This window comes from Mus pahari, chromosome X (assembly GCF_900095145.1).
Source record: "Mus pahari chromosome X, PAHARI_EIJ_v1.1, whole genome shotgun sequence".
NCBI classification, from domain to species: Eukaryota; Metazoa; Chordata; class Mammalia; order Rodentia; family Muridae; genus Mus; species Mus pahari.
In genome coordinates, this window is record NC_034613.1 from 148270952 (window position 1) to 148294973 (window position 24022).

Here is a 24022-nt window from a genome sequence, read left to right on the forward strand (position 1 = left end):
TATATATATATATATATATATATATATATATATATATATATGTGTGTGTGTGTGTGTGTGTGTGTGTGTGTGTGTGTGTGTGTGTGATTAATCCAGAAACTCAGAGACTATATCCAAGGCCAGTTCCCCTCCTCAAATATTTGCAGTATATATAGATTTCTTTTTAATACAAAAGGTTCTTTTTTCCTCCCTTGGATCCAAGCATAATGATGGATTTCCTCCGAGCCAGGAAATTCACCAAGATAAACAAGTCAAGTTTTAAAATGTTATAAGAGGCCAAACTCCCATTGAGGTGCTCTGCAGTTTCTGGGAAGCAAGAAGAGCAGACAATTTCTAGAGGAAAACTTAAGGCTGGTACCTTAAACTGTAATTGAAACAAACAAACAAAAACAAGCAAATAAGCTTCACATTAACATACAATAGCCCATGTGCTATATGAACTTAAGAGTCAGGATTTGAAAGTGACAGTGGGATGATTTTTTTTCTCAAAATTTCTCAATGAGCAATACTAATATCCATGATTTGATAAATAACCAATCCTCAATAACATAAAATTAATTAGGCTGTAGAAAATCTCATAGCCTGTGGAATTCAAGGCATGGCACCAACTTGTATTTCACTTCCCAAGCATTTTAAGAGTAATGTATCTGTGTTTTTTTTTTCCTGACAGGCTATATCATATAAACACATAGAGACAATGAAGATTCCAATAGAGCAGTGACAAGATATTTAAGAAGAGCTCTCTCTGTGGAGCTTCTTCCTGGAAGGCATTCAAAGCCTGGGACACTGGTAGGGCTCAGACATGAAGTAAGCCCCTCAGGACCAAGGCTAGGTCCAGAATTTCCCCAGCTACTTCTTGACATCCCAGTGTAGGGTGGGTATCTTCGTGAGCTCTAGCAGGCATGAGGAGCCTGCCCTTGGCAGGAGATAAGTTTGCAATGACTACTTCCAAGCATGGAGTCTTGCATCCAAGCAGAAACTAACTAAAAACAGTATCATAACCCTCTCCCCCAGAATCCCAATTCATACTCCATGTCAGATACAGGCATGAAGTTAAGCCTCCCTCCCTGTGCTGATTTATACTACAAAAAGAGAAATAGAGGCCATCTCCTATCCTTGAGCCACTTACAGCTACTCCAGATGCATCACCAGATGGCCAGCAAGGCCAAAGGAAAGTCCATTTCCCAGTTCCCAGCATACTCCAGGTTCTATATTATTCAGTCCTAACTGGACATTACAAACTGTGTATTCAATCTGGGAAACAGCCTATCCACAATGGGCCAGAAGAAGCACTAGGCACCAAGAAGAGCAATCCCCACCAAAAGCCACAGCCTTCAGGAAAAAGTAGTTTGGCTCCCCTGTGAGCCTTGGGGCTACTGTACATCCTCAGATTCCTTCTGAACCCCACTCAATTTCCTCAGAACATTTGCAAGTAAAAAATGAAATGGACGGCAGCTTCCAGCTTACACAGAACTCACCATGAAGATGTCAGATTATCTAGCATCATAGGGTAAATATACCAGTAGCAAAGGGCACCTAGAGCAGGAAATCAAACTCCTATTCCACTATGTAGTCCAGGCAACTTTTCTATCAGATCCATTTATTGGTTTGCTTTTATTCTTTATTCATCCCTTTTAGCAGAATAGTCACCTATCAGATCCATTTATTGGTTTGCTTTTATTCTTTATTCATCCCTTTTAGCAGAATAGTCACAACACAAGGAAGCATCCTAGAAAGTGCTAGGTGATCTAGAGGCTCAATAGATGATGGTGGATGGAGTAGGGAGATAAAAAGCCTGCATCAGTACACTGGAGAGCATTGCATCAAGTGGACCAAATGAGCAACAAAGCCAGTAGTCAGGAAGGATAAAGTGACAATGCAGCTTCCAACAGAGCAGTGTTGGAGAAGACACTTGATTTGCTTAAGACAAAACTTTTAAAATAAGAACGAAAACAGCTGTGCTAACTGAAGAGTGCTAATTAAAAGAATCTCAGATTGCAGAAGCGAAACAGGCAGACCACACAAACAGCCTGCTCAATGCTAGTGAAGAACAAAGAGGGATAATGACTTTAAAAGAGCTCGGATGGCATTATGTTGATCAGCTTATCAAAACCCACCTGCAGAGGGCATGCCTGTGTTTCTGAGAAATGGCCATCTTTTAACATTCCTGGGAATTAGAGTCAGAGAAAGCCGGGCTTCCCCAGGCAAAGCCTAACAAATCCTTTGTTTTGTGTCATCCCGGGCACCCAGATGACTTGAATATTATAAAAGGGACAAATAAAACAACTCTGAACCAAGCCAATCCTGGCTGACTACAAAAGTCAGTCCCAGGATGGATAAGTGGCTCACAGCCTGCCTATGATTCTAGCACTCAGAAGGTGAAGAGAGGAGTTCTGGGTTCCACTGAGAAACCCTACCTTAATAAATAAGGTGGAAAGCGATGAAGACTCCCAAATGTCAGCCTCAGGCCTCCACGTATATGACATACAGTCCACACATACTCAAATATGCATATACAAATATACCACAAACACATGTGAAAGAGAAAAATTAGTCAATCTCAATTTAATGTTCAAAACTAGAATCTGTTATGTTCAGATCATACCCCTTACACAAGGCTGGGGTAGCTACACTTGTCAAATACAGTAATCCATTACCTCCTCATAAAGACCAACAGTGCCCTCATTTCTTACTGTGTTACTGAGTTTCACATGCAGGATACAAAAAACTCTATGCTGCTCATCTTTTCCAACCACAGTAACCATGCAGATAGACCCATACCTTTGTTGAAGGTTAACTAGGTACCAGGTAATTTTGTACTCTGGGCAACTGAACTTGATCAGCATTGCTAATCAACTGCATATTTGTATCTCTCCCTGATTCTTCTGTTGAAGTCCTATTCTCTAATGTGAAGATACTTGGACAGGGACAGGGTTAGACAAAGGCATGAGTGTAACCACAAATGTCCTCAAAAGAAAGGGAGAGATATCACAACTTAAACAGCCTCTCTCTTAGCCCTGTAAGGATACAATGAAAAGGTGACTATCTATAAGTCAGGAACTGCGTCATTTCCAGGAATGGACTCAGAATTCCAAACTTCATGCAGAATTATGAAAATAAAGAATGTTCGCCAAGCCCCAGCTGATGGTATTTAGTTGTAGCAGGCAGAATGGCTAAGGCAATCATGAAAAGAGGAGAAACACATGCATAGGAAGTATGAAGCACATGCCAAGTTAGCCAGTGGAACCAGCCTCTAAAAGGATTCCCAGGTGTACACTACTGTTTCTTAAGAAAAACTCGTTCAGGCCAACACCGTTATCATCTATAAAATACCGACTCTTGTTCATTTAATGTGCTGATTTAGTACGCTTACTAATTATAAAAAATTCCTCTTCAACCTGTTTGTAGTGATACAGTTCTAACTGCAAGGATATGAAAATAAGGAAGTGTTGTAGATGACAACATCTAACAGTACTTTTTGTGATGATGAGGATCTAAAACCTATGCTGTCCAATATCTAGCCACAGGCTTTTCAATTGTCAGCATTTGACAACATCTGGATCAGTGGTTCTCTAGCAGTCAGTTACAATCTTTTTGGCAAACCTCAGTCTCCAAAAATATTCACATTACAATTCATAACAGTAGCAAAAATTACAGTTGTGAAGTAGAAATGAAATAATTTTATGGTTGAGGGTCACCACAACAAGAGGAACTGTATAAAGGGGTCACAGCATTAGGAAGGTTGAGAACCACTGGTCTGGACACAGTTAAAGTCAGTCACAATGCTACTGATAGCTGGTGTGTAGAAGTCAGGAATGCTACACAACTTCCTTGATGTCCAGTATGGTCTATACCATAAGTCATCTAGCCCAAAATATCACTATTGTCATGGTAAAGAAAATATGTCCTACCCATATGTGACCACTGAGAACTTCAAATACTTAAAAGAAACTAATAAAATCCTAAGTTTAAAGGTAAACTTTCATGTGTGTCTTAAGCAGTACAGCTATAATAAAGTATGTATAAACGTAAAAAGAGGATTTTGTTTCCCAAGTATTTCCATTTAAAGGAACAAGGTATCTTCAAGAAAAAGAAAGATTCTGATGTTTGCGATCAGAAAATAATAAGCATAAATAAAAGCATAAAAGTGAAAGTCTTAAAGCTTTTAAACATGACATGTCCAAGCACCAAATGTGTCAGATGAAAAGAAAAAGAAAAACACATGAAAATGCTCCCATGTACACATGTAAGAACTTACTCTTGTAGGGTCTCCACACCCTTTTCTTTGTATTGGAGCTCCTGCTTCATCTGGGCCAGCTCCCGTTTTAATCTGGAAAGCTAAAAACATTTTTTACCCAATGTAAGCCATGATAAATTATTTATAAGACAGTCATCCAAGTTTTTCCTTAGCATTCAACTACACGGGTCATTTACCCTCCATTATTCTAGAAAAACTGCCTTGCGTAGACTTAAAAAATCCCCAATCCTAAGGAGTGCTATGAAATACTGTCTTCCAGATACTACATGTTATTGTACTCATGAACTCACAGCAACTGTGGTTGTCTGTCAAGACCTGTACAAAACAAATCAGCCAAAACTCCAGCATAGATGGGGAAGATGTTCCCTTACTGAGGAGTTCTTAGCAGTTAGCAAATAGTGGGTGGGGGAATAATCTTCTTTGGATATGACCACTAGTAGGGTTCCCATATTCCTGTAAATATCCTCATACCCATATACATACAGGCAACACTAATTGGACATAGGCTATCCCCCCCCCCAAAAAAAGGAAAAGGACATGAAGTTGGAAAAGGGAGCTGTTTAGAGTGACAGGGAGAGAGCTAGAAGAAGGAAATGGGTGATTGATATGATCATATATCATTATATACAGGAATGAAATTCTCCAAAGAACAATTTTAACTCCCTAATCCTTACAGGTCATATGCAAGTGGGGAATGGTAAATATTTATTTTTTGAGGGTAACAATGTACAAATCACACAGCAAATAACATTTTGTCATTTTCCCTTGCACTTACCCCTCATAGATAGATAGTACCAAGGATACTGGTAGCCTCTGACTACCTGAACCTCAATCCCCTGATAAGGTTCATTACACAGATTATAAATCTACTCTACTTTCCCATCAAACCACCAAGAAATAGGCCTACAAAACTTGCAAGTTCACAAAGATCCCCAGGTGGTTTTCTTTGCTGTGATCAATTTTCAGAACTAAAACACATAGCCTAATTTATGGAATTGCACACCAATAAAGAAGGCCTCATTATTAAAACATTTTCTGAGCTTCATTACAAAACAGTACATGGATCCTCTCTCAGACAACTAGGTGGACAAGGGTCTAAAAGAAATGAGCCAAGGTGTCACTTAAAGAATGTAGGTGTCATCAAGGAAGGATCAGCATCCTGTTGATAAAGTGCTGGTCGTTTGGAACTAGCAGCTCAAGAAGAACAAATATCAAGGGTCAAAAGTGGTATCCTAATGGCACAGAGAAGTAGCCCTGTGATACTGGGCCCTGACATCATGCCATCTTCCCAAATGGTTGAATAGTCTACCCTATGAGACATGCAATGAATCCTGGCTACTTTTTGTCTGATGAGAAATAGCTTTAAAAAAATAAAACATTTTTTTCTGTCAAGGCAAAACAAGTAAGAAATAAAGCAAAATGCAACAATAATTCTGGAAATAAAAATTTTACCAGTATCTTAGTGTCAGCCATACTGATGATCACATAATGAATCATGATAAGTATTGTTACATAAAAATACATACAGTGCTTCTAGTTGTGGAAACCCTTCTTTTACTTACCCTATCCCGACGACTTGCTATTTCTGCTTTAATCTGGTGTGGATCATACTTTGTATTAGCTGAATATCCAGAGAAGGCTACAGAAAAATGAAAATATTTTATTTTATATTAGCTTATTTAAAACAAATAGACAAAAGGAACTTTTGATACGTCAACACTGACTCCTAAATAATTAACATTTCACAACCTCAATGATTTTTGAATTAAGTTTACTAAATGATCACATAAGAAAACATAAGCTCCAAGTAAATAAACTGTTTACTTCTACTACAAATATACGATGGGTAAAGCCCAAATAGACACAAGGAAGAAAAGATTATGATATGGAAACTATTCTTTCTCTGTTACAGAAGTGCCTAACAGATAGACTCATGGTAACTATTGTTATTCTCCATGGTTGCATGTCAAAGGATTTATCTTTATTGTCTACACTTTCCAGATGGATAATTGCTGACACGAGAAAGAAAACAAAGGAACATTGGAAATACATAAAATTTATGGCAGTTAGTTTTTTAGTTCTGTCAAAATCTAGTTACTATGTCATTCTAACCAATTGAGGCAGTGTACTCACAAGTTACTTGTTCCCTGGAAACTGAAGTTTTGATTCTAGGTCTGTTTGGATGTCTGGCTAAAATAAATCCATAGACTCTTAAACGGTGCCACACATGTGATTTAATGCTTTTTAAAGTCACGAGGTCATTAATATGGGGTGAATAAGCACCACAGATTCGATTCTGCCCAGTTTGTCCTCACAAAGCTACAAACCCTTTCCTGCATTCCAGTGGCTGAGACAGACAGTAGCTGCTTCTCCTCTCTTCCCATGCTCTCATCTCTCTACATTGGTTTATTTTCCCCTTCTGTTTCTATCACCTTTGTTTATATAGCTTGATTCTTGGTGTTTTGTACTATGGTAACTTGATGTCTATTCTCTTCCTCATTTCCATGGTCTTCATCTGTGAGTCAAGCTACCCAATCATCATTAGCCTCCTGTGATTTCAGTACCTATGACAAACAGTTCCTCTTATAGTTAACTCAGATGCTTACAACTAGAATTTAATTCAAGATCCTTCCCTCACTTTATATTGGAAGGGACAGCTTAAAACCATCAAGTAGCTTACACAGCAGGATTATTTAAAACTTCAATTAGAACCACATCCAAAGTTAATTTGAGCAGTTCAGAGCTCCTATTTTAAAAACAGCTCTATGGAAAATCTACTATTTAAGCCCCATTTAGTCAGAACTTCAAACAACTGAATATACTGGAAATAAATATCTGGAAGAGTGCAATGTATGCCAACTTTATCTCAAATTGTCTTATACTTAGAATTGTGATCTCTCAAGGACATGGAGAAAAACATTTTTATAACACAATTCTTAGCTGGGTGTGGTAGCTCATGCCTGTAATCCAGGATTTGAGAAGCTAAGACAAGGGGACTGCTTTAAAGTGAGGGCCCGCATGGGCTACAGAGTGAGACCCTGTCACAAACAAGAAAAAAAAAACCCTCCAATTCTTATGCTAGGAATACAGACCATTCATAGAAATCTTCATAGCATGCACCAGCCCCACACACACACTTCCCACACACCAGAATTCTATCTTAGATAAGAATGTCTTTCCAAATTCTACAACTTTCAATGTTACCCAATTTATGGATTTCACTTAAGATCAACAATGAATGTCGTGGCTCAAACTATTATTTTTATTTATTTATTTTTTTTTTTTGGCTTTTCGAGACAGGGTTTCTCTGTGTAGCCCTGGCTGTCCTGGAGCTCACTTTGTAGACCAGGCTGGCCTCGAACTCAGAAATCCGCCTGCCTCTGCCTCCCAAGTGCTGGGATTAAAGGCATGCGCCACCACGCCTGGCTTCAAACTATTATTTTTAAAGATTTAAAATAGGATATGTAAGGGTGTTTTGCTAGCATGTATATTTGTGTACCATGGAAGTGCTTGGTGCCCATGGAGCCAGAAGAGGGCACTGGATCCCATGGAACTGGAATTTGTGAGCCACTGTGTGGGTACTAGGAATCAAACCTGGGTCCTCTAGAAGGGCAGCCACTGCTCTTAATTGCTGAGGCATCTCTCTAGCTCCTTACACATTGTTCTTACCATGCAAAAATCATTTATAGAAAATCTCTACATCAGGGCTGGAGAAACATGTTCAATGAGCAAAGTACTTGATATACAAATATCAAGTCCTAAGTTTAAATCCCCCAAACTCACATGAAGTCAGTACACATCTCTAATCACAATGTTCCTACAATAAGATAAGAGGTGAAGACAGGAGAATATCCAGAAGCTTTTGGGTATTCTGACATACACACATGTGAAAGGACAAGATGGCTTGTCTCAAGGTGAATGTAAAGACCAGCATCTAAGGTTGCCCTGTAACCTCCACACACATGCTGTTTATACCCACATTTGTACCCACACCCCATGTACACACAATCTCCACATCAAGTATAACTCATACACCTAACTTAAAAGCCCCCAGTTAAATAGTTAAATACAATATGCAAATGAGACTAAGGGTTGTTAATCTCCTCCCTTACACTCAAGATAAATTTGTTAACTTAAATCAGTAGGATCATCCCAAAAGTCAACATCTGCAACCCTTCCCACTGAGGCTTGAAACTAACCAATCACCCTAGTACTGAAATTCAATAACATTAAACTCCATGTTAAGAACTAGTAACAACAGAGTTTGGGAGTAAGCTCTGTCCATAAAGTACCTGCCACAGAAGCTATGTAAAAAGCCAAGCACTGTGGGAGGTGTTTGTAATTCCATTGCTGAGATAGCTGAATCTCTGGGACTTGCTGGGCAGACAGACTAGCCTAATCAGTGAGATATACTGTCTCCAAGAAGTAAATAATAAGTAAGAGCAAACTAAAGCCCCTGAAGAACAATACCCGAGGTCTGGACTCCACATACATTTGCACTCAGATGCTCATACATGCGCCCCCCCCCACATACATATGTGTACACCTGAACACACACACACACACACACACACACACAGAGAGAGAGAGAGAGAGAGAGAGAGAGAGAGAGAGAGAGAGAGAGAGAGACAGACTAAGAAACATGGAGTAAGAATCACCACCATAAAACTGTTCCTGCCTCTGAAATTTCATAGAAAATATTAGCAGGGACTTGAAAAACATATGAAAGCTGTGATGGTCACCACTGGACATCTACACAGCAACCACTCCCTAACAAAACCATAACACTGACCAGTAGTCATCCTCAGTACACTTAAGATCTAGATGGTGGGTTCAATGCAACAAGACTACCACCTCAGAGGCTCCAAACCCACCAATAAAACCCCCTACCCAATCTCAGAGAGACACTATTGTCCATGAAATGCTTAGTGTCCAGGCACATTGGTCCAGGCACATCTTTTATGCCTACAGCTAAAATGATATGAAATGTCAGCTTTTACTGTACAGAATTAATTTCTGTTACTCTCTAAAATTAAGAAATTCTATCTCTAGGATGAGAGAAATTGCAATCCAAGTATCCAGGGCTGGAAACATATTTAATCTCTAGATGCTAAGAATAGTTATGAACACTGGCAAAACTTTAAATAGTATAATTCAATTTATAAATAAAATCCTCAGTTCCAGTAAATCTCAGAACCACTTTCAGAGTCCAAAAAATACCTTGGACTCCTGACCCCTTTTCACAGCACATATGTCACATTTATTACAAGGTACCTATCTCCAATCCAATGTTTATAATAAAGACCAAACTTCCACCTCAAGAATCTCTTCTCTATTGACAGTTCAATGTAGAAAGGCATTAAATAACTTAAGGAATCTGTTCAGGAATATAATATTGCCTTGGATGATATAACAATAATGTTACAGCTTTAGCTGGATCACAAAATGCAAAGTATTATACATATTATCACAGAAATGCCTTTCACATGTATTTTATCTATTTTCAGAAAACTCTTTGTCTAACAGAGAAAAGGATAATGTTTCCCTTCTATAAGAAAAACACTGAGTTTGTAGTGACTTGACCTAAGCTATGCCATCATTCACAGGAGGAACCACAGCTCTTTTTGAGCTCTTGGGGATTAGCTCTCAGTAAATAGGCATGCCCTGCTGTTGCCTTCAGAATTCAGGCTGCTGACTAACATGTGAGAAAAATGCTGTGTGATCTATTTTTCTCTGGCCTGCTCCAACCTGCTTGTGGAAGGGGAAACAAAAGGATGACAGGATTGCCTAAAGCTCCCAATCCTAAACCAGACAAGCAGATGAGAAAACCTTTAGCAGAGTGCCGATGGAAGATAGTCTGAGTGGGATGGACTTGGAGCCTCAGAAAGAATGTTGGCAGCACTGATGGCTGATAAGGTCAAGCTTTGCCACCACCTGACCAAAGAATCCAGGATGAGTCAGCATGTTCTCACCGGAGATAAGAGTGCCTCTTTCCGAGGCACCCAGAGATACTTTGTGGCAGCTCAGCTCATTCTTGGAACCATGATAATAAAGTTGCATTCCTGCTGCTAGATGAGACAAGTCACAGTCAATCTAGACCACCAGACCTCAACTTAGGAATTACCTGAGGAACTTTAAAGAAACAAACAATAAAATGTCTAATTCCATCCTTAGATAATTAACAGGAATTAGCAGTTGATAAAGGCCCTCTCCAGGAGACTTGTCTCCACAGCTGACAGAAACTTTTTCCATAAAGAGAGAAATACAAATTATGTTTGGCTCTCTGGGCAATATAGTCTGTCTCCAATACCTGATTCTGCTGTTTAACTGCCATAGACAATAAGTGAGTGAATGGTCATGGCTCAGTTCCAAGAAAATGTTTTTGCAAACACCTGCATTGATATAATTTAGCCTGCAGGGCTAACATAGTTTGCAGACCTGTGGCTCAGAGTACAATTCTACCCCAGGCAAAAATTTCTTGCAAAGGCTCCTGTGGATGGTCACATAGTTCATCTGAATTCATGCAGAGGCTAGAGTTTCACAAGAATGAGGGAGTAACTACAGAAAAAAATTGCTGAGATAAAGAATGCATTAATCAGTAAAAGGAAGGCAAACAGAGGAATATGGTGCAATGAAACATGTAGGAAGGAATTCTGAAAAATGGAACGGTAGGAAAAATAGAGGTATGTCCACCGTAAAACTGCTTCATCTCCCGTGGTATACAAAGCATAAAATAGGACTGTATACCAGGCAGTGAGCTCAAATGCTCAGAGACATGAAGGAACGTTGCGATCTCTGTTCCTGGAGACATGTTTGTTCTAATACGGCAGAGCATCTGAGTCTGTTTTAGTCAGGAACAAAAAAAGGTCAAGGCTTGGATATTCTTAGATACCAGATGGCTCAATATTGACACAAATCTTTTCTTTCCAATGAATAAAGCGTCATTCTGGTGATTCTATATAGCTCAGGGGTAAATGTGTGAAGGGTGTGGACAAAATGCACTTCCGCTCCTGCAATCCTCTCCACACCCTTCTGTTCCAGCATCAGAAATGGCTGTTCTAGTTTGTTTCTATGTTTATCACTGTTGCCTCATTTTCCTGACAATCAGCCATTAAAGATAAATTGTGTCCCTGGCATTTAGTTCATACCAATAGTAGGCACTAAATATCTGTGTAAAAAAAAAAAATGAATGGATGGTTTATGATCCTGTGTGGGACACAAGAAAGTCAAGAAACAGAAAGTACTCTCCCTTGTAGTTGTCCCATGTATTTTGCATAATTTCTAGACACCTTATTAATTTACATTCAGTCAGTTTTAGATAACTTCAAAATGTAGGAGTGCTAAATGTGTTTCAAAATTGCAACCAGCACTTCTGAGATGCCTCTTCCTTGTTTAAGAAAAAGTATAGAGAAATGAAGGTCACAAACACATATGGGTTCCAGTTTAAGTTCTATCATCTCCTGGGTACATAACTAAATGACTAAAGAAATCATTTAGTCCCACAGATATTGTTTCTTACTCTCTTTCCTTCCCATCTCCTCTCCTCTCTGTCTATCTCTCTGTCTCTGTCTCTCCCCCCTTGAGGTTTGTGCTTGTGTATACATGTGCTTGTTCATCTGTGTGCCAGAATAGATGTGTATGCTAATATGCATACAAATGTCGATCAAAGACAGACTCAGATTTTGCTTCTTAAGCAGTACCTTTTTGGGACAGGATTTCTCACTGGCTTGGAACTGGCCAAGTAGGTTAAGCTGGCTGATTCCCTGGGGGATCCACCTGTCTCTACCTCTCTTAGTACTAGGATTAGAAGCATGTGCTACCACACCCAGCTTTTTGCATGGTTTCTGGAGATTGGACTCGGGTCCTCATGTTTGCAAGGCAAGCTCTTTAATGACTAAATTATCACCCCAGCCTTATATAAAATTTCTGTAGAGAACAATGAAGATCACATCTTGTGATTATGATTAGCATTCATACTAACATATTCAAAACACTAGCTTATTAAATACTGTTTTGCTTTTGCTTCAAGTTATTTCAATGAAGAAAGTTAATTAATAGGTAGCAGATCTAGATAGACAGTGCTCACTCAGTTCCCAATACCACAGTAAGGAGCTTGCTACCTCCTTCCTTGACCAGTTGGCATACAGAGAGATCCAATGTAGCTGGTTGGAGCCAGATGTGCTATGGATCCAGCCAGAACAAGCTTCTAACATGGTCCCAGGTCCTCTGTTGTGGCCATATAAGACATCTATTAGATTACAGACATTTACGCCAATAGGACTCTACTGAACTTTACCCTGTGGCTAGAAAGAATTCAGTTGAGTCATTACTAGCAGGGTTTTCCTCATTGTAATCAGTAGCTCAGGTTAAACAGAACACTGAAAAGGCCTGATGAAAACCCTAGGGACAGCAGCCACTTGATAAACCACTTGGATTAACTCCTAGATTCCATTCATTGCTGACTTTTTCCCTGGTGAGCTGATAGGCCCAAGGAAGCTCCATTGGCATCTCCAACCCTTTCTTGAAAACAGACTCTGGCCTTCAAGACAGCCAACTCCTGGATCTACTGGGTATAGAAGGCTACTTGCGGCAAGTCAGGTGATGGAACCTGTTGAACATGTCCTAACATCACTACACTCAGAGTCACAAGGTACTTCTCCTGGTGACACAGAAGTCCCTTCAAAAACAGTATCTTGAGTCTTTCTAACTGGAGGAATGAATATAATTTAGTATAATTATTTATTTGCTTAAATGTCAAAGGAATGAAAAGCCCATGGAAATATAAAAATTGATCTTGTTGGTGCCTCAGTTCCATTGGACTTTTGAGAAGCCTTGCTCCATAGGCTTAGCACCACACTGGATTGCCTCACTTACTCTTCCACAAACCAGGTATTCTAAGGATATCTGTATTTTCAATGTCATATACTGCTGAGTCTCCATGCTCAGGCCAAGTTAAAATAGTAGTTGCCAGGTCATAGCACATACTTTCCTTTGACTAAGTTTTCATCTCCAATCATTGACAAGAAAGTTCTTTCAAGTTTTCCTGACATACGCTCCTCTTTCCTTCTTTGTAAAACAAAATTTGTTTTTATATTTATTGATTTTATTTTATGTGTAATATGTTTTGCTCTGTTCATTTTTTTGTCGGTGTGCCACATGTGCCTTGTGTCGACAGACGTTAAAAGAGGACATGGGATCCTCTAGAACTGGATTTACAGACAGTTGCGAGCCATCAGGAAGATGCTGGGAACCAAACCCAGGTCCTTTGCAAGAACAAGTGTTTTTAACTGCTGAGCCACCTCTCCACACCATCTATTGCCTTCTAAAGTCTGAACTGGAATCCTTTCTTGGAGACATAACCAAAACATGTAACAGATAAAGCACATAAGCATTTCTGGAAAGAAATAAAATACTAGAGGTAGGTCTAACGTAAAACAACAACCCAACAACAAAACACTGCCAATATCCACCTCTTCTTTATCCACAAAAAGTGCTAAATGGATTAAACTTGTTTCTGCTAAATAACTTTCTGGAAAATTAATAATTGCTAACTATACGACCACAGACCCAGGTTTAAACCAATGTTTCAGCTCAGTGTGACCTTGTGTCTCTAAGTCTGTGACCTTCTGATACTATGAGAGCACTACATGATGGGCCATAAAGAAGACCACAGAATTATAAATCAGCAGCAACTGGACATCTTTTAGAAGTCCCAACAACTTACTTCTAAAGACCCCCATGTGTCAAAATTAATTCACAAAAGAAAATGAAAAGAAATAGGAAAAAGTCCAGTGTACTCCATTTTGAGGGATGGAGTCAAACAGAACTTAAAGAAGAATTTATATTTGAAAGGGTATGTAAAAAATAAGAATGTTTTAAATAACTAACCTGGAGTTCTGCTTTACTACAACTAGAAAAATAAACGAGTAGCAAGATGGACTAGTGGGTAAGACACTCAATGCCAAGTCCAAGGACTTGAATTGGAATCCTGGAGCTCACATGGTAGACTAACCAGCCAGTTTAACCTGATCAGGGAGATCTATGTTCAGTGAGGGACTGCGTCTCAGAAAATAATGTAGAGAGCAATTGATACAGATCTCTAGTCTCAATGTGAATTTGTGCTTACACACACACACACACACACACACACACACACACACACACACATTAATATCAGGCATGAAGGAATAGACCGCCTACCTCAAAGTCTGCCTACAAACATTAAAAAAAATAATTTGCAGACTTGACAGCTCAGATTGCAGTCCAACTATTCCTATGGGATGAATGTAGCTGGCTACCAGTATTTACTTTTACTGGAAAATAATTTAGTTTATTTAAATGCTGCCTCTGTTTTAACACAATAATAACATGGCTGAGTAGATGGCTCTGACATGAAATGACCAACAAACTTTCACATATTTACTTCACAGAAAAGACTGTTGACTTAGGGACTGGATGAAGTAGATAAACTTTTGAAACACATAAATACAAAAATGGACTCAAGAAGAAACACAAACTTATATATGACTTTATGGAGTTGAGAATTTTCCTCAAAGAAATTTATACCCCAGGACGTTTCTAGTGAATGGTAGCACAATAGTTAAAGTAGCATGGATACCAAATCCTTCATGAACTCTTTCAGAGAGGAGAGAAGGGATATATGTTAATGTAGTCTATGAAGCCAGTATTTCCCGCCTATCCAAATTAGAGTACAGCCTTAAAAGAAAACTGTGGAGAGAAGAAATCCTCTATAGCTCAGTGCTGATCTGATCTATTACTTTCTAGTGGAAAGTTCAAAAAATAAACTAGGAGGAACCAATATTATATTTGACCAAGAGATATGAAGACTTGAAAACAACGCACCATTATACCTGAGTTGTCTGCAGTCCCTCAAGGAACAGAGCAATGGAAATATTTTAAATTCCTGATTCAGAAGGAAACCCTTCCCCAAAATCCATAGCTTCCAAGTTTTTCACCTTCGGCAGTTGCAAAACAAAAGCACAAAGCATACAGCCCTTTGACCTTAATTCCATTCTGACTTGCAGTAGAAAAAGAGCTATGACTGTATCTTTAGTGGTCAAAGCTCTGTTACCAGAGTAAATACCTGGTAATAAAGCAGTGTCAGGAGTAGGTTCCCCAACCCTATGTCTTAACCAGACATGGATATCGATAAAAGCAAAACCTAATAGTACGAAGTTCATTCATACATTCTCATTCATATTCTCTCTCTCTCTCTCTCTCTCTCTCTCTCTCTCTCTCTCTCTCTCTCTCCCTCCCTCCCTCCCTCCCTCCCTCCCTCCCTTCCCCCTCCAAGATCTTTGCCAGCAAAAACAATGGTGACTAAGATATCTGTATAGGTAATTCTTTTGGGAAGGGTCATGCATGTTCAAATAGTGACTGTTCACACCACAAAAGGTTCTGGTTTCTGAAACTGAACCTGGATTCTTCTACACCTAGGTGCCTGGTAAGTACTAGTAAAATGAGAGCCCATTTCTGACAGCCTTTATATGTACCCCTCCAAGGTTCCTTTTAAGATCAGCAGAGAACAGCCTCTTATTTAAGGGTCAGAGATATCTGAGTTAGACTCCCAGTGTTCTGACCAATAAAGTCCTAAAGCCCAGAAAGAGCCTTTACACAGATAGGAGACGGACATAGCTACAGACTCCTGGATCTCCCCACTCAGTAATCAGAAAGCTGCTCTGTGGATTTCTCAAGAGATCACTTTCAGACAAGCAGTGCTAACTAAAGCCATCTCTAAGCAGGACCCTCCAAATGAAACCTGGCAATCATGAAATAGGGGATTGTTTCATATCATAGCCTGAAACTGTATGGATGTTTACTTTTTACCATTCATACCTGATCTTTCTTTGTTAGTCACCACCATAGTCCAGAATCTTGGTGCAACACAGACAACGTAATAAATATGGATTGCCTAATAGTATGTGACTAAGACTTTACAAAGCTGTCTTGCCCAAATACAACTACTGACCATATTCAGAGAACTCAGCCAAGAGAGTGGCTTTAAAGAAACAGATGTTCATTGAAGGAGATAAGTCAACTCACAGCTGGTATATGAGCGGCCATCATCCTCACACAACTTGTGCAGTTGTTGATATTCTTCCTGAGCTAGCTCAAACCGCTGTTGCTTGATCTGGTAGATTTCTTTCTTGGCGTTGAGAGCCTCCTGGGCTACAACTAAATACTCTTTCAACATGCGTTCTTGCTCTCTCCTCCACTGCTCTCTTGGATCTTCAATCTGGGTAAGCTCTGAAGTGAAAAAGGGAAAATCACAAGTGAGCTGAGGGTGAACTCTGCAAGTTGACTGACAGTCAGGTGTTTATGTGACTAATTAATTAACTAATTACCAGAATGAACAATATGGAAGAGTCGACATCATGAACCTTTTTGAAGAGTGGCCCACCTTCTACTAAGGTACCCATAGCTCAGACAAGAAAATGTTACAGAGACAAAATGGAAGGAAATACAAGAAAATAAGCATTGGAGATGACCATAAATGAGTTTAGAACTGTAAAGCTAAAGGGTATTTGTAACATTCTTCTCACAGACCTCTTTAATGTGGGATAATTTAAACACTACTATCCCCCAATACTGTCTTTGTATTTTCTCTTGACCTCTTTATCTCGTGACACACACAACTGTAACATTTCCCACTTCTGCTTTCTCATTCTGTAGGCCTGGGAAGGGCACAGACATGTCTACAGCTCCAATCTTTTTCTCCAATGTCCAGTCTGTGGAATTCCTGCTTCCTGACTTCAACTCCTTCTACACAGACTCAAAGTAACTGTAAGCTAGTCTCCAAAGTGCAACTCATTCTCATACAATAGCCTTTCATTGTCCAAAGCAAGGCCATTCCAGACAATACACAGCACACATTGCTTCATCCAAAGCTTTCCTTTTTACTATAAGTAACGCCAACTAGTCTCACCTGAGCTTAGCCACACTGGGAATCAACCTGACTCCTATCCTCAAAGAAATCCATGTCTGAGTTTCCCTTCCCATAACATGATAAGGGTCGTGAAGATTCGCTGGAACAGCATGGAGAGGCTCCAACACGGGGGAGTCTTAAAAGCACAATGTTAACTGAAGAAATCCAGACCCAATAGGGCACATAGTGTTTGACCCCATGGATATGAAATGTCTAGAATAGGCGAAACTGCAGGGATAAAAAGCAGATTGGTAAATACCAGAGACTGAGGGAAAGGTGATTGCAGGGTGACTGCTTAAGGAGGTGGGTTTCCCTTTGGGTCAAATGAGAGTGTTTTGCAACTCGAGGTGGCTGCGCAAAAGTACAAAATGCTATTTGACTGTTTATTTTAAAATGGCTTCCTTTATAATATATGCATTTTACCTCAAAGGGCTAGAAAGGTAAATTATATGTTGTTTGTCACATGCACATGTGGACACAAATACACACAGAAGGAGGGAGAGAGACAGAGAAAGACAAGAGAGCAACAGAGACAGAGTAAATGTTCCAAACTAAGACCTCCTTGGAAATACTCTCCCCACCTACTTAACCCTATTCAGTTACCACTATAACCCCAGACTCTTACAAAGCTCTCCAAACATTCAATTAGGGTGAGAGAAATGCAAAATACCAGAAGTCAGAGCCCTACCCCAGCACCAGAGTTCAGATATAGTTGGCTTAATGTAGGACATGGGCAGGCTTTTTAATAACTGCCCAGATATGTTCCTGATGTTTATTCAGCTGTGAGACACACTGGAACCAGCCAGGTGAACAGCATTATTCCCACTATTCCGGAGCCCAGAGGGTCTTGGGAACCATGTAGGCTGCAGGTCTAGGATTTATTTGTTCCTTACTTCATCATCAACCTGGACAGTTCCCATGTTCATACTCGATCCCTCAGATTTTATGCTTTAAAGAATTTCAAAGTTGTATCTCTGAAGAGATGTAGGCAAGGAGTTGGTATAACACTACAACTGTTATCCTCACCTACTGTTTCCTATGTGGTGGGACATGCTATTATGGTGGCTGGAAAAAAATCCTTTGTCTCTATTTGCTCATAAGATTCATGTCCACTTCTGAGAGTATTAAACCCTTAAGAGTTGAGAACTTGTTTTATTCTCCTGTGTCCCAAGGACTGTAACACAATGGGAAGTATACAGGAATTCTAGAAATGTTTGTTGTGACATAGTGAAGAGGAAAGCAGAAATGGCAAACAAGGGGATACCAGAGAAGACAGCTTGGTTTATGAGAGAAGATTGGCTGGAAGGGGTCCTGGGTCCATAGTAGCAGGCAGGCTTCCCAGGAAATCTTTATAGACCCACACTGCCTTTGCCATCTGGTAAGTATAAACATCCATGCCACTAGTACCTGAGAAGGACAAAACCTAGTGATACAGCCACAGTGCCAATGCCCATGATCCAGGGGATGCTAGAGAGGAAGAAAGTATGTATTTAAAACTTTCCCTTGGAACCTTAGCTAGGAAGACAAGTCTAGACGACCACCTTCCCCTGAACAGTCATGAGATGCTGGGCATGCTAAGAGCCAGTGAAAAGGCTACCTTTAGCTTTAGCCTCTCATCTTCTCTTCTGTCCTTTCCAGTATGCAGCAGATCCACTTTAAAACTTCCTGATACTTGGATACCCACCTGAAAAGCAGAAGGACCAGGGAAGTACTTCTTCCCCTTCTCCAATACTTATTGGCTAAGCTTTGGAACTGCTGGAACTGCTCTAGTTTCAGTGTTCCACATCAGAAAGTACACTGTTCCAAGTTCTAAGACACAAAGATTCAGATCCAAGCAACTAAAAACTTTGGAGTCAGTCTTACAGGCCCAGAGTAGGAAAAAACTCCAAAGTCACAGAGGTAGAGAACAACATGGGTGTACAGCCATACACAATAAGCTGAAACACAGAAAACAAACCAAGGGAAAGTCATGCTTCATGGCCTCAGGGGCAATATGGCGATGACAAAAGTACTGAGGGGAGCTAGAATGAAAATGCAAAGAGAGTGAGAAATGGAGCCTTAATTAAGATCTGGTCAAAGAAGGCTGATGAAGAGGCAAAATACCAAGAGCAAGAACTAGAGAACAGATCTTGAATGTGGTACAGTTTCTGAGTTTGGGTTTCTACACCTTACCTCTACTCACATTATAAGCATGCTCATTCTTTATGGTGGAGCCATCTTAAGTACTATAGGATGTTGAGAAGCACCCTTAGTCTCCACCTACAACATCCAAAAGCACCTCTCCCAGGCTTGGCTATAGGCAATGTCTCCAGACATTGCCTCTGGGGAGAGGACAATCACAACAGCTTTTAAGAATGTGTAAGTCCTACTTTGCAATCAACATGAGAAGTTTTTCTGTTTTGTGGATGCCTGTGGAATTTATTCCTTATAGAAAATAGCTTTGTGTATTCATTATTCATCTAAGGAAAACTGAGTATGCTACATTACAAAACCTCAATATTTCATCAGGCACCATGATCATTTTGTTTTACAGAACAAGGGTTTATCATTTTTGAGATTCTATGTGGAAAAAAAAAGAAAAAAGAAAACTCTCACATATAACAATGCAAATTTATCAATCTACTTACTATTTATGTGGTCCATATAATAAATTCCAATTTGTTTATCATATACAGTTTCCCATCCTAAAGGAAGTTCATCCCCAACACAATCAGCAAAGGTCAGTGGCTTTGTTATCCTGCAAAACAAAATTATGAAAACAAATTTCAAAATCAGGCCAAATAATTTTGCTGATCTAAATTATTATTTAGTGTAAAATAATAATTCATATTATCTAATTGATAGATTTTGCCCAACCTACTGGCTTGAAAATTAATTTATCAGGTCTAGTTAAGTAACAATTGATAATCATGTAAGTACAAAGACAATTAAAAGCCTCATACTATTGCAAAGCACACTTTAAAGACCAGTGAAAACAGATATTGACAATGACTAACCAAACAAGTAAGACAAGCGTCTTCTTCCACAGTGTGATTAATGAGGCCATGGCAATGGAATGTAACTCTTCCAGAATAGGAGAGAACTAGGCTCTGTTCTCCCTCCCTGATAAATGTCCTCCCTCACAACTTTCAGTTCCATGTAATACACGTGAACACTGCCTTAGGTCTATGTACAAAGTACTTGCAATATTTTGTCATCTACCCACTAATAAATCAAATATCAACCACTGCATAAAAGTAAAAAGCCAAGAAACCTAACAATATAGTGAGATGCCTTATGAGTACTTCCTTCATTCCTTGTACAGTAGATTTCAAAGATTTCAAAGAGTCCTTTTTTTTTTTCTTTTCCTAGAGAAAAACAGCCGAGGCACAATGCCTACGAATATCTCTTCTTGAAGGAAATCTAAATAAGGGATCCTGGGTTTAGCAGGAAATAGAGAAAGTAAAGGGTGGACCATGGATTTTTTTTTTAATCAGAGCCTCTTCCCTTCCCCCACTCTCATGATCATGTTGATTGACAAGCCGGTTTGAGGGCAGCAGCTGTTGTATAAAACAGGACACACCTATAATTGTCTGAGTCTGGGCAGCTATCTCTTTGGTTGTCTCTATAAATGCACACTGACTGGCATGCATGGGAATCTGACAATCTAAATTTCACAAGCTCAGTCCTCCCACTTCTTCTGTTCAAGTCCCTGGCTGCAGAAAACTGAAGACATCAAAACCATAGCTAGTCCCCATGAGATTTCCCCAAAACTGGTTCGACAACAAAGCTCTCTCTCTGATGGTTGAAAAAAACTGATAAACACTATCAGAACTCTGACTCTGATCTGCGTTTAATCTACATTTTAAACATATGATTCCAAGGTCATTGCAAAAACAAAAATATATAAAAGATAAAATAGGCTATAGACATCCTCTACAAAATGGTACATTAAAAAGGAGGAGGAGACTCAGAAAGAGAAGAAGCAGGAGAAGGAGGAAGGGAAGAAGCACAGAGGAGACCAATCTATTGCACATTTCCCTGTTTCATCCCATAGCACACATCTGGAACAGGATTTACTTCCAGGGAAAATAGTGTGATGGTATGCTTCCCATGTTAAGTCAGCAGTGGCAGGATGTTGTGCATGATGGGAACAGATCACAGCAAAAATAATTCTGCTTTAATACAAATTGTATCCTGAGTATATCATTGCCATCCCAGCATAGTACATGGTTTCATATATAAGCCTAGAGAACCATGCCCAGAGACAAGTATTTCTGAAGTTTATTTACATATATGATATGATTTAATTAAGATTTGAAAGTGGGAAACATATCTTTACAGGACTTGCTGAGCTCAATCCACTTACTTTAGACTTCAGAATTGCTGGAAAATTATGATGCTATGTTTCCATTTTTTATAAAGAAAATTAAGTTGTTCTAATAACATCTCCATACTCTTTGCTCTGGAAGAAAATTGAATAGTACTTCTGCCATTTTGATGAATTTTATTTTGGCATGTCTCCTGATTCCACTTCCTTTCTATGTCAAACATGAATTGTTATAATTATGCACAAAATGAGTGTTCAATGCAAGCCAACGAGGAGCTACACCTCTTAGAGTTCAGTTAATGTCAACAGCAAGGCCTCTACAACCACAGAAAAGTTATGAAGTCCTTGAAGGTGGTCTCAGAATCCACAGCACCCACCACATTCTCCCAGACCACTGGCTTTGAGAAAAACCATAACCACATTCCAAAGATGCTTAAGCTACCTCATCATGTCTTTACTGTACCAATATCAAAAAAAAATGTTATGCTGCCAAAAAGGTATTTGGGAAAACACTACTTCAGGAATAAATATATCATGTTTTATGCAGCTTCAGAATCTGTTTGATCACATGAATGATGAGGATATTGCCTCTGGGCACTGTCTGAGATTTGAAAAGTGGAATTCTTAGGGTGATAGTTCCTGACTTTTCAGGGTGAGTTTGGGGAACCATTCATGACAGACCTTAGATTGCATTGGGAAGCAAACACACAGCACCAAATGTAAGGTACTAGGTTTCATCCTGGACAAATGTCCTGATACTCTGTCTTGTCAGCTATAAACCCTCACTTGGCAGGGAGTCAAGGACTCTCCCTCAAATGCAGTAGCTCTCTACAAAAATGCACAAAACTGGTCTCAGAGTATAGCTTAGGAATAGTATGCTTGTCTAACATGTTTAAGACCCTGAATTCCATCTCCAAGAAAACACACACACACACACACACACACACGTACACAAGTGAGTGTTCCAGGCCCCATGGGCTGGTGTCCTACTCCTCCCTCAAAAAAGCCCATAAACTAGTTCTTTTTACTTCAACCCCTATTCCCAAACAACTTCTGTTCCAGGTAGATTCTACCTCTCTGACGCACCCTGTTACCTTGTCCCTGCAAAATCCATGCCCACTTCAATCTACCACCTTGCCTTCAGTCTTTCTTAGGCCCGTGACTAAAGCTACTCCCCTCTCAAAACCTGAAAAGGTCAACTTCATCCCTCAAAAATCATTAGCAAGAATTTGTGCAACTCCCAAACCCCTTCTGCTTTGGAAGCAACTTTCATTTTTTTGACTCACTGGGCTAGTGGGCTTGAAAATTGCCATATGTACTCTGAGCCATATCTACTACATTTCTGTACATCTTCCATAGGCTAACTGTTTAGTAGCCTTACTCAATCAGAGCACAGTAGAGATCTTGAAAGGAAGGCAGTCTTGCTTTCCTCCTAAGAAAGTCCTTCCTATCCTCACTGAGAGTCTCAGCTACCCCTACAATAATATCTCTAATTCCAGAAAAATCAATCCTTTTACTATAAATTACTCCAAACCCTAAAACCATTCATAGTCGGATTCCTTCTTGTATTTTCCAATAAATACAGGATGCACGCTTTCCCATGGGAAGACTTCTAGAGAATTCAGGCATCTTCAGGACTGTTTGACACCATCGAGCACAATATTTTACATCTCACCATATGGCTTTCAAGCCATTGTGGGTAGAAAAAAAGCACAGAACTCTTCTCAGCACAAAGGCAGTGAGAACCAGGAAAAACCAAGACAGCTCAGAGCAACTTGGTTTACATTTCGTTTAAAAATGTGTTGTGATTGTGTTATTTTTATCAAAACAAAAAGATGGAAAAAAACAAAACTGGCAATGCTAGCAGATGGCTTGTATGAACTTAATGCAGTTAAAACAAAAGTGGAAATTGCTCAGTATGTGGAAAGGCTAAACCTTTAAATAACATCTGGACTCGGTTGAATCCAAAAAGAAAAGAAAAGAACAGATTTAATGGAACTGAACAAAAAGAAATATGTCAAAGACAACACACAAAAAGGTAAGGTACCTTTTTATGCCCTTTTCACTTCTGGAATGGAGACCCTTTCTTCCAACCTTCCCCAAGGCCCTGAAGTCTTTCACCGTTCACATACTTCCTTACATACCATACAGAAGTAGGAAAGAAAAAAAGTAGAACCAGAAACAGAGAGAAAACAGTGTAGCTCATTCACAAGGGAAAGGAGACAAAAACTAAAAATGACAAAATTCAAATCCCAAAATCTGAAGAAATTCAATAAAATGTCAAAGACTCAAATATCTCAGTATCTCCGAGACTTTCCTATGTTATAGTATTATCCACTGACACATATGAAGACCATTATGAGGTTTTTCTGTTTGTTTGGTTATTTGGATGGTTTTGGTGTTTTGAGACAAGGTTTCCCTGCATTGCCCTGGCCATCCTTGAACTCACTCTGTAAATCAGAGAGACTTCTAACTCACAGAGGTCCACTTCCCTCTGTCTACTGAGTGC

The 24022-nt window shown here is 39.5% G+C and overlaps 1 protein-coding gene across 2 annotated transcripts in view; it reads right to left on the reverse strand.

The window, feature by feature from the left end:
* The window catches only part of Wwc3 (WWC family member 3), a 111258-nt gene that overhangs the window by 49835 nt on the left and 37401 nt on the right, over positions 1-24022 (reverse strand). For both annotated transcript variants that reach the window (XM_021188614.2, XM_029534540.1), the window contains exons 2-5: positions 19832-19941; positions 16322-16525; positions 5821-5897; positions 4259-4338 (exon numbers count right to left, since the gene is read on the reverse strand). In XM_021188614.2, the coding sequence (XP_021044273.2) occupies positions 4259-4338; positions 5821-5897; positions 16322-16525; positions 19832-19847 (377 nt within the window). In that variant the 5' untranslated portion in view covers positions 19848-19941. The remainder of the gene's footprint in view (positions 1-4258; positions 4339-5820; positions 5898-16321; positions 16526-19831; positions 19942-24022) is intronic.